The sequence below is a fragment of the Haliotis asinina genome, chromosome 10 (genome assembly GCF_037392515.1).
Source record: "Haliotis asinina isolate JCU_RB_2024 chromosome 10, JCU_Hal_asi_v2, whole genome shotgun sequence".
Taxonomy (NCBI): domain Eukaryota; kingdom Metazoa; phylum Mollusca; class Gastropoda; order Lepetellida; family Haliotidae; genus Haliotis; species Haliotis asinina.
Window position 1 is genome coordinate 21140528 of NC_090289.1, and position 12101 is coordinate 21152628.

Sequence of the window (12101 nt, forward strand, 5' to 3'; positions counted from 1 at the left end):
AACATGTCTGCCATCACCAAAATTAAGCCATTTTCCCTCGTCTTAACCGCTCAAGTCGACCGGTTTCATTAGTCTCATCTCCTCCTACGTGTTCACGGAGAACAAAGACAACTACCTAAACAAAGTCGTGAACAACAGAACCCTTCTAGTGGCTCACGTCCCAGCGCAGAAGCGTAGTGTGATCATGAGCCCAGATTATCAAGAAAACAATTGGAAATGACGCAGTACTCCACACTCATCATAGAATTCTATTTAACGAACGCTAATATTTCAAAGGGCCACCAACTTTTTCCTGGGGTGACGATACACACTTGGAACATTGAAAGGAATTACATGCAATACCGTATCATCATACAACTGTCAGGCCCCCAAACGTCGATAGAAGTAAATCCCTCAGGGATTATTGTTGGTACAGATTTACCAATTAAACTCACACCTATTTCCATAAGCAATAAACCTTAAGAGTTTGAAATATATTGATAAAAAATTAAGTAAAACAATTAAAATATCCCTTGTAACATATATTATATGGACAGGATGGGGCGGTACCCGATCGTAGAGGAAGTAGCGAAGACACTGGAAACCGTAGACGGGTTTCGGTTGAAACAGGTATGTGATATAAAACGTGAGCTACAACAAGACTGCGATATGCGGGCAACGCTGTACAAGAAATGCGATAGAGCTTTCAATATCGTGGATAGTGCAGAACTGCCCTTATGACTGCTGGCATGGGTCTAGGAGCAGCAGGAGTGGGGTTGTTGGCAAATATCCTAGCCGCACCAGTAGTGTTAGGCTTCAAAATATCGGCTGGTGTGATAGGGTTGGTGGAGTTGGTTTGTAGATTTGTTTCCCGCAGATTGCATCATAAAGCATTGGAACATGACCAGATCAGGGTTCTGGCTGAAGCAAAGCTGAACACCATAGACGACCATATTTCCACCGCACATACCGATAATAAAATCTCGGAGGAGGAGTTTAGTTTCGTCCTCTCTGAACTCTCGAAGTATAAAAAGATAAAAGAAGAGATTAGATCTAAATCTCGCAAAAGTACTGACAGTGAAGAACATAAAAAGGTACATAGAACAAGGGATACAACAAGCCCAACGATCATGCATTATGAAAACCAAAGAAATCATAGGAGATACATGTTCGCTGAGATGAACATATATTGATGACCATAAAATTGCCGTTTTGACCGGTGGTAGATTAATTACGGATTCAAAAGTGGCGGTGAGATCAAAGGGCCTGACAAAGGCTTTATTTGTGAAATAAAGCTTTTCAGCTGACTTTCTTCAAGTGACGTTGTAGCCCCATTGTGTTTGTGTTGATCGGAATTACAGTTTTGTTGATTTCACCAACCTGTGTTGATCATTAATTCGTTATCAATTGTAATTATATTAGCAGTTGAGGGAAATCATCACCTGGCAGTAGTCACATTCCACTGTATGCTCTGTTTATGGCTTGTAATCCTGATAGGTGTTAATTTCAAATCGCACGTGGTCACTGATTGAAGTTGTGCATTGCATAATATCATTAGCAGACAGACAGGCAGACATATAGGTGTCAACAAAACAGACATTGACTTTTCTCTGTGACAGGGTCTTCTTATCACAATCAACATGTTTTTCTATGTAACGAGTAGATATTTGCTTGTTTGTGTACACAACCAAGATTAGACTACTCCTCAAGTCCTCATACGCCGGGCAAGGAATACTGTTTCAAGCTCCGCGAACCTGTTCACTGTGGATGCGTATGAGCATAGCGCAGCATAGCGCAGCATAGCTGTTGAAACCACTTTTTCCCCCAGGGCTGGGGGAACATTAGTGAATCGTTCGAACTTCGATTTTGCCTGCTTTTTTTTCATCGCGTTTTTTTTTCAACTTCACGGGTTGAATTGGCATTTTTGATGATTGGTTTTGGTAAATGTATACAGAAAGGTATCAGAATTTGCAGAGATGTAGTTTTATTGCATGTGACCTTTAAATGTGCTGATGGTTTGTAGGGACCCCGACTTAGGGCGGATCCTGCTTTCGTTATGTCGCAGACGGATGTGGAAAAAGCAAGGCCAAATGTAAGGTTTCTTTTCTTTGTATTTATTTAGGAACACTTACAGCTGGAGAAAAGGTCCAAAGGTAACTTAAGAGAAATACTTCTATATAGTGGCTGTCTTCGACGTAATGCTTTACTTATGGTTGGATTTGTGCATATCTGTGAGACAAATTGGTCTCGATGAAAGTGTGACCAGTTGCATTAATTATGCCAGGCCATGATTATGTGAAACGTTCATCATGTTGTAAGGCGCACTGATAAGGTTCAGAATGAATTTTACGGCATTAGAGGTTGTGAGGCTCGACATTTTAGGTCCTGATGGAGAGAGTCCAGGAGACTGTCCATTTAGGGTTGCCTGTGTTCTTGGCACAGGGGTTGCCAGTGTTCTTGGCACAGATATCGTACGCGCGAGTGCATGTTTTTGTTTGTTATTGCTAGAAATGGAATTTCTTGTACTGTCAGTTGAAGTGGGCAGACTTCTTGGTGTTGTAAACGGGTATTGTCCAGTCATATTCCAACCTATCGGACTGTTTACATATCCAGATAAATATGGCCGACTTTCCTTTGCAATTACACCCTCCACAGTCAAGCCAGATTTCTTCACTGCCTTCCGTGTTTCTGGGGTGTTGATATGTCTTGAAGTGTTTGACTCATCTAAAACACTATTGGCTGGAGATGTTTGTTTCTTTGACGTAGTGCGTTTCCACTGAACTGGACTGTTTGTGGTTATGGCACGCTTAATTTCTTGTGTCACCTTCTCTTTTGTAGTCTTTCCAAGCCTTAATCTGAATAGAAATGTTCTGGGTCTAAGTGGTGGTGTAGTCGCTGATGAAAGATCACTCTGACTGGCTTCTATTTCCTGTGGTTCTTCTGTTATACTTGCTTCCTCTGCTGAATGTGAAGCTTCATGATGATGGAGATATGAGTTCTGAATTACTTGGGGGTTATGCTCTATGTACAATCGCAGATGGCGGGCAGGGTTGTATGGTGTACTTGGAGTCTTTTGTGAACTTACAGACGGAGATACTGATAAAAGATATTTACCATTATTGAAGGTGGAAACAAAGCTATGTGGACGCAAAAACAACGTTTTAGATAACTGCCAATTTGCAACAGGTTTTGAAATCTGAACATTTGCACTTGATATATTTGGATATCTAATTCTTAGCAAATCTGTATTCTTAACAATCCGAACTGAAATATTTTGTTTTGGAGAACAGATTTTTTCACATTCCGATTTCCTCAGAAAATTGTTGGCATTACCACCACATCCACCATAGAAGAATTCAACACATCTGTTGTGAGAGTTATCGAAATAGTATCTTCGATAACTGCCTTTACACGGCCCACTGTCTCTGATCAATTGGCACAGCGAACATGTCTGCTGACACTGGTGAAGACTGGGGTACATGTTGGTGTTTTCCATGCATGTCCCATATGCCAGCTGTTTGCACTGGCCAGATATAGAGTCAAAGTATACTCTTTGTAGGCCCACTGCAACACTATTGCTGCAAGGGTTACTGACTGCAGGCTTCGAACAAACGCAAGCACCAACACACTGTTGGGTGGTATGGAAATTGTTGTCGTTTCCTGTGCACCCACTGTAACTAAAGGCCTGACACACACCAGATGTGATGTTGTAGAAGTACCTCCTGATCTGACTCCGGCAAAGGCCTGCAACGGGGTTCAAACGACAACCTAAGCAAAGAAACAGAAAAACGTATTGTATATTAGAGTAATAACTGTAGTATATGAAAGTGAAAGTTAGCTGATTGGCGAGACAGGCTGGAGTGAGTAAATTATTATAATATTTAATGCCACATCGGCACTATTGCAAACATACCATCACAAGAAAAAGTGATTGCACTAAACCTTAATAAAGTTATATCATCAAAGTGCTTGGAAACATCAGAGTATGACAGATTTGATTTAAAACGATATTATGATAAAATGTAGAACTACGCAAAAAATACAGTATATAATACAGGCTACAGATCGCCAGCAACTGAAGGTTGTAAGGTCTTCCGGTCTACAAAACACTCAACATCGATGAACAAACACAAGACGTTTACTGGACGATGACAAAGACGAGACTGATTACAACCGAAATACAATCATGCGTCACAGTTCATGAGTCGACATGCAGGAATTACGAAACCCTCCTAGGAGGACAGTATTTTCTACAGTACTTCAACCGCCGTACAACGTCAGGGTGTACATAAGAATGTATTATCTATTTCTTTTGAAAAACATCAGTGTGGGGAAACCAGATATGTTTTCAAGTTCGATATCAGCAGCAGAAATGAATCATTTAATATCGTATGCAAGAGAATAAGAGTACACATTTTATTATACAGATCCACATGAGCGAGTTTAAAGACACAGTTTTATGCTGGATTCTATTTATTACAACACAGTTTTGTGTTTTGCAGTATATTGCAAAGGCAGGTTAATGCAGCGATATTTAATGGAGGGCACATCTGCTTCAACTTGGGAAGTTGGAAAGACCCAAGACAAAGTCTTTGACATTGATAATGTTTGAGGTTGCTTTTGCAATAACCAAGTTTGAGACGGATTAATGATGTATACAGTTAAATGAAGCTCTGTTGATTCTCTTCCCGCTTAGAATTTGAAAGAACTTTCTGTATATCTATTGCATTCAGCCATGTCTTTTTCAACTATTTTACATGAGAGCGAAAAGTCTAATGTTGATCGGAAATGATTAGCAGGAACAAGGCCTCTTTTATAATTTTAATGGGTGAGTGAGTGTGTTAATATTTAACGTCACGTCGAAATATTGCAGCCATACCGTGACGAGAACGATTAATTATAAAAATACAAATTAATTAATAGCACATACATTGTAAAAACGAAGGACAGTAAAACTAACTAGAATATCACAGAGTAAAGTGTAAAACTAGTGATTAGACAATTCATTCAACAAATCTAATTCCTTCAAAAATGCAATAATTAAACGAGGACTAACATTGCTAAAACGATCCTTCATAGTTCGTGAATTAAAATACTGATCTCTTGTGATGGAATACGCAACGCATTCAAGCAGAATATGCTTGACCGTGACTCTCTCATGACAAGGGATGCAAAATGGAGGATCCTCACTAAAACGTGATGCATGAGTATATCTAGTATGGCCAATACGACATCGTCGTAAAATAACCTCTGCAAATCTGGACTGACAGCCCAAGTAGGTGTAACCAATATACGGTTTTATTTCATGTAATTTATTTATACCTACTTGGGTGTCCCACTTCTTTTGCATCAGATCACGGATGTAAGTTCTAATGCTAGCTTTGTAATCAGTGTTATGGGATAAGAAGTGGTGTCACAGATTTGTTGAGTGCTGCCTTGGCAGCAAGATCTGCCATTGTGTTACCAGAAATGCCCACATGGCTTGGTAACCAACAAAAGACGATGTCATATTGAGTGAGTGAGTGAGTTCAGTTTTACGTCGCACTTAGCAATATTCCAGCTATATGGCGACGGTCTGTAAATAATCGAGTCTGGACCAGACAATCCAGTGATCAACAACATGAGCATCGATCTGCGCAATGGGGAACCGATGACATGTGTCAACCAAGTCAGCTAGTCTGACCACCCGATCCCGTTAGTCGCCTCTTACGACAAGCATAGTCACCTTTTATGGCAAGCATGGGTTGCTGAAGGCCTATTCTACCCCGGGACCTTCACGGGTCCGATGTCATATTGGCCAGTAGCAAGATCATTATACAATTCAATTATTTCTATTAAAAGTGGATGTTTACAAGGAATATTTGTAATAGCCTGAAGGCAAGAGAGAGAGAGTAGGAATATATTATATACTGTTTATGTTTAGGGTGCAGTTGAATGTATTTAAGAGCCGTTAGTATGGCGTTAGCTTCAGTTTGTTATACAAATCCTCATACAGAGGATTAAAGACACAGTTATATGCAGGATTAGACACATTAGAAGCTAATTTTGTAATGGATTGTAAAGATAGTTTTATACGGCGTTGGATGAGAGAAGGCTCATCAGCTTCGACGTAAAGACTGTCGATAGGAGAGGTTCTAAAAGAACAAAGACAAAGTCTTAGGCCTTGGTGATGGCCAGAATCAAGTTGTTTTAGGTTGCTTTGACAGGCTCCACCATATACGATGGAACCATAATCAAGTTAGATTGCACAAGTGATCTATATAAGTGAAGGAGGGTAGTCTGATCCCCTCCCCATTTTGAATTAGAAATAACCTTTAATAAATCGAGTGCCTTCAAGCATTTGGCTTTTAGGGATTTAATATGCGGCAAAAAGGTCAAATGTGAATAGAAAATAACTCCCAAGAACGTGGCCTCCTTGACCACTTTGATTGGGGTACCACTTAGAAATAGTTCTGGGTCTTTATGGGGTTTGTATTTACGACAGAAATGTATACAATTGGTTCTTTATTTAGAAAATTTGAAGCCGTTTTCAAGACACCATTTATCTATTTAACTGTAGTTGCCGTTCAATAGTATGCATATTTTTCCCACAAAAAGAAATATTAAAATCATCCACAAATAGCGATCCATCTATTAGATCGTTTAAAACTTTAGATAAACTGTTGACCTTTATGTTCAGAAGAGTGACAGACAAAATACTGCCTTGTGGACAACACCCTGATCCTGCTTGTAAAGATTAGACAGGGTAGAACCCACGCGCACTTGAAATTGTCTGTCATTGAAAAAAATAGCTATAAATTGAGGTAAACGACCTTGCAATCCAAAGTCGTGTAAATCTTTTAAGATGCCATATTTCCAGGTTGTGTCATATGCTTTTTCTAGATAAAAATATAGACAGTGCATTGTGTTTATTAATTAGAACGTTTTTATAAAATGATTCCAGACACACTAAGTGATCAACGGTACTTCTATTTTTACGGAAACCACATTGAATACACGTGGTATTGGTATCCAGGTACCAAACACGTCGATTATTGATCATACGCTCCATGGTTTTGCAAACGCAGATGATAAGCGAAATAGGTCGATAGTTCGAAGGATCTGTATGATCACGTCCAGGTTTAGGGATTAGTTTAGGGATAGCATCACGCCATGAAGAAGGAAAGTTTCCAGACGTCCAATGTAATGTATGTTATCAGCTCCTGTAGCAGTATCGTGAGCTTGTTCCAGAGTAGTATGAAGCTCATGAATAGAAAATATGTCATTGTAGTCTTCCCCATTATCTGAATTAAAATTAATAGTTTTCGTTTCCTGTTGTTGCTTATATTTTTGGAACTGAGGTACATAATTCCATGAGGAAGAGTGTTTGGCTAAAGTTTCTCCAAGTTTGTTTGCAATATCAGATTTACTAGTTAATAATTCGTCTCCGTCTTTGAGAAGTTTAATACTAGTTTGATTTTCTGGATCATATTCCATACCTTTGATATCGGTGTTCAGGAGTCTATTTTTGACACAAAACTGCCAGGATTGGCGCTTACTGTGCTTGAAAGTACGCCGTGCCTTAGCGTTTAAGATCTTGAAATTATTCAAGTTATGGACCATGGGATGGCGACGGAAATAATGTTCCGCTTTCTTCCGTGCCTTCCTAGCCTGTTTGCACACATCGGTGAACCATGCTTTTCGTATGTCTGGAATGGCAGAGGATTTAGGGATACACTCGTCAGCTATATTATTGAGTTCGAAGAGAAATTCTTTATGGCATCAGGGATATCTGTAAAAAGTTCAGGTTTAAGTCTTTCACAACACAGAGTTCGATATAAGTTCAAATTCACCTAATAGTTCAGGGTCTGTAATTGACAGATCAAGAGCCGAATATGTTCCCGTGTCAGGATGTAAATATGTGTTAGAACCGTCATTTTATAAGCATAAATCATTATATGAACAGAACTCTTCCAATAGTTTACCTTTACTATTCATAGCTGTACCACCCCAGAGTGTGACCATTCAAATCTCCCATAATAATACACGGTTTGTAAAGGATTTGAAGGTCAGTCTTCTGAAGAGCTGTCGACGGTGAGACATACAAAGAGCATAATATGAGCGTTACATGTAAAGTGAAGATTAGATGTAAGTTTAATAGGGCTATGTGTAATAGTCTTTTTTACTAGGAAGTGAGAAACAATGACAAGCATTGAAATGGCGTATTTCAAAAGGATCTGCCTGCTTTAAATAAGTCTCCTGCAGACAGAATGCTGATGGCGTACAATCCATCACTAATAATTGTAACTGACTGAAATTATGCCTCAGTCCTCTGCAATTCCACTGTAAGATGCTACTGGAATAACCTATCTTTTTGGCGGATTTATTGGGGATCTACCCCGTACTTTTTTGGAGGGCGACAAGCTTTGTGCCCTATAATGGACGTTTTCGGACACGTCCATGTCCTCGAGTGATCCATATCTGTTGTAAAGTTAATTTTAATTCTATTTTCTGATGCTTTTGGGGCTCTACCACTTTGTTTCTTTGAATACTCGGGCATAGGTTTATTTTTGCCTTTAGTAATTCGATGCACATTAGATAACGACTGTTTTGGTTGACTGAGAGGATGCGTCAGGAGTAGGAATTTGCTCTGACTGAGTTTGAGACATGCCAGAAAGTGGCTCTGCTGTTTGAGTTGAAACTGCAGTTGAGAAAATCTGCGGAGAATCGGTTTTGACCCAGGTCAAATTTGTTTGGCTGCTGGAAGATGCTTTAGGTACTTTTGGAGGTCCTCCAGCTGGTGTCCTGGTTTTTGAAGCATATGTTTCTTGGTGATCACATCTTTGTACAAGCTGTTTTGCTTCGGCAAAACTTATATTTTGAGAATATTTCATCTTGTTGATTTCCATCTGGTGTCTCCAAATTGGGCACTCTTTAGAGGAAGAGGAAATGGTCTCCTGAACAATTTGTGCATTTCTTGTAATTAGTGTCACAATCTTAGGTTGTGTGTGTTTTCTCACTACAGTGAGCACACACAACAGACAATGTGAGGGTATTGACACCATGACCATACTTCTGGCACTTGAAACATCTTAGTGAATTTGTCTCCACTTTGATATGGCAGTAGCCAGCCTTTATTGACTTTGGAGCACTCGGAGTGGAGAAAGAGAACAGATATGCATTGGTTTGGAGGGTTTCATTATTCTTCCGAGTTGTGAAGCGTTTATCATATAAAACACCTTGATCTTTCATCTCGGAGACAATATCTATTTCCAGCATGTCAGAAAAAATGTCTATCCCGGTCTCTTATTATGCCTTTGCTTGTGTTAAGTTTTCGGTGGGCAGAGACTGATACAGGGATACCGACAAACGAGTCAGTTGACAGGAGGTTGGTTGCCTGTTGTTTTCTACTGCACTCAACTAGAAGTGCACCTTGATTGATTACGTGGTCAGTAATCATTGGAAGTGGGCAGTCGCTGGTCATTAACATCAGGATCAGGGTCAAGTGGACGTTTATTTCTGGTAATAGGGGTTTCGTAAGCAATAGTTATTGTGGAAAGGTTCATCATCCGAGCTCCCCACCCACCATGGGGTATCACAAGGATAATGCCAAAAACAAGCGGATCTCCAGCTTGCAGCACCAAGGATACCTGGATGATATACTCCAGCAGTAAAAATAAAGTTTAATAATTTCACCGGATTGGCCCATGAGCCGTCGCCTTCTGGGCATACGACTCTAGGCAAAAACATGAAAATGTATATTTGAAATTACGCAAGTCCAAAAATTCGCCAAGACTTACAAGGATATAATTTTTAACATTACATAATGAAATACTCAGGGCTTGGCGTGACCAGGCGATTGGTTGAACCGGGCCCATTCAACCACCCGTCTAGGTGAAGTAAGGGTCGAAGGGGTGTGTTGAGCAAAGGCAACGCGGTTGCAAGCTCCCAGAGCCCTCAACCCCCAGTCCTCCACCGACACAGGGCCGCAACCCACGGCAAACGGGTTGGTGGACCAAATATCCCCCCGGGTCCACGACGGGGGTGAACGGCTCTCAGCGTTACCCACCACCCACCACGAGCAGGTGCCGTTCATCGGTGCCCTTTAATGGGTAAACTATCTGACTTCCTTTGAGTGGCATTTTTAGAAGTTCATTACTTTATTACTAGTGTGGTACTATTGATCATTTAGTACGATTAGAATCATTAGTTAAAATGCACTAGTGTCTGAACAAAATGCATCCTCAATTTTCTTTGATTTTGAAAGAGACTACTGGACGCACGCCAGTTTTAAGGGTTTGCATGATATTGGTTTGCTATATTTAAGTCAGGGACTTTCAAGTCCGAGTGAGATCAACCCTGTCCGAGCATTAGTCATGATGAGGGTGCCCCACAAGCTGTATTCATAGCATTATAATAAACACTCTGTCTAAGGTTTTAAATGATTCAGTAGATGGATCACTTTTCGTGGATGATTCTAATATTTCTTGTCGTGGTAAAATATGCAAACAACAGAAAGACATGACTTTGTCTCAATAAATCTTATAAATTATCACTTGAAAGCGGTTTTAAATTTTCTAAGCCAAAATCTGATTGCAAACAATTTTGCTGTATTAAATATAAGCCGCATAAAGTTCCAGAGCTATGTTTAAATGGTACACCCATCAAAGTTGTGCAGGAGGCCGAGTCCTGGGTCATATGTTTGGGTCTCATTTAAAAGTTAATGAAGTTTAGTAAAGCATGGCAATTATTACTGAAATCTCACGCCCCTTCTTCACTGGCATGAGGGGAATCCAGGTGAAATCTTGGGTTGTGTGTACAAATGACATGTCGGTGAGGTAGTAGTTAAAATGAGTGGGCAAACATCTCCTATATGATACGCACACTTTGATAAAACCTGTTATGGTTCAGCACGTCGTGGTACGGTTGGAATATTGTTGAAGGTGGCATGCACATAATGGGCAAAGACAAAATAAACAGCAAGAAGAAATAGCCAATTTTCCCGCGTTCTAACGACTGACAGCATGTCGTATTTCAGAAATGGCTCAGCTAAATTAATGTCATCTTTCACTCATCGACAGTAGTTGCTATGACCATAAGTGCATTAAAAACTTGTAGGCAATCCTTATACAGTACGCTTTACTTACTGTATGGTGTCATACTGTCTTTTAATATATCTTCCGGAAAAGTGAGTTGAGCAGTGGACAAGCGCTGTGTCGATACCATCAGTAGATACAGGCACAGAGGAAACATCGTGCACCCCAAGACACACCGGTGGAAACAATCGAATCTTATCTGGGTCTGTCTATGCAGAACTGGAGAAAATTATGTTGTGATAATGTACCAAAAGCAACAATACACTCGATATGATTTTTATCGGTTTAATGCCACGCCGAACAGTGGCGAACCAACAGACAAATCACCACTTTAAGTCGGGGAGAGAAGACGGGTGGGTGGGCGCGATGGTTCAGAGCGGAAAGTGTATTATCTGATTATGTTCGTAGAAAAGCATATGTCAAAAATTAGAAGTTGATCATCCATAAAGTTTTGTCATCTATGTACCACCAACTTGTAGAATGGCACAAGACGGAATAATGTCTGTATGCTATTGTTTGTAATTATTATTATACAAACTATTATGTGATAAGTAAATAAACCTACCTTACCTGTGGGTCAGGATTTACCTAGTGAACCCAAGGCATGTCAAGGCACTGATCATAATACGCCCTATTTAATCTGGGAATAAACCTGTCTAACGATGATTGATAGTAAAGGTACATGGCTCAGTTTTAACATGTCAGTCACAAAACAGCCCCGAGGTACATACTGTTAAATGAGTGTCGCGGCCAATTTTGATCCAGATGTGTGGATGCAGGAGGGATTTTCAGTCTCCGAACACGCATGTTCTTATGAGCAAGATCGGATTGCATCTTCAACGGGTTTGAAAGTGCCGGTTAAACCCCAATGATAGTTTCTAAATTTACTATATCATATATACGGAGCACTGATCGCCAAGAAATTTTGAACTGGAAGCTAATGACTGAGGCAAGTTTCAACTGATACTACTTTATGAAAGCAATATGTGGTTTGTCTTATCATAAGCCTCGCTGACTGGACGATTGCATGTCGTGTGCCAACTGCGT

At 40.1% G+C, this 12101-nt stretch overlaps 1 protein-coding gene across 3 annotated transcripts; it reads right to left on the bottom strand.

The window, feature by feature from the left end:
• Nucleotides 1-2106: 2106 nt before the first annotated feature.
• Nucleotides 2107-11649, bottom strand: LOC137298437 (uncharacterized). 3 transcript variants are annotated; one of them, XM_067830704.1, is made up of 3 exons: nucleotides 11625-11649; nucleotides 11106-11273; nucleotides 2107-3747 (listed from the first exon to the last, which is right to left on the bottom strand). In XM_067830704.1, exons 2-3 carry the CDS (start codon nucleotides 11209-11211, stop codon nucleotides 2255-2257), a joined length of 1599 nt encoding a protein of 532 aa, XP_067686805.1. In that variant the 5' UTR covers nucleotides 11212-11273; nucleotides 11625-11649; the 3' UTR covers nucleotides 2107-2254. The 3 variants fall into 3 exon arrangements, with proteins under 3 accessions (XP_067686805.1, XP_067686804.1, XP_067686806.1); XM_067830703.1 differs by having other exon boundaries at nucleotides 11620-11648; XM_067830705.1 differs by having other exon boundaries at nucleotides 11106-11263; nucleotides 11620-11636.
• Between the last annotated feature and the right edge of the window lie 452 nt (nucleotides 11650-12101).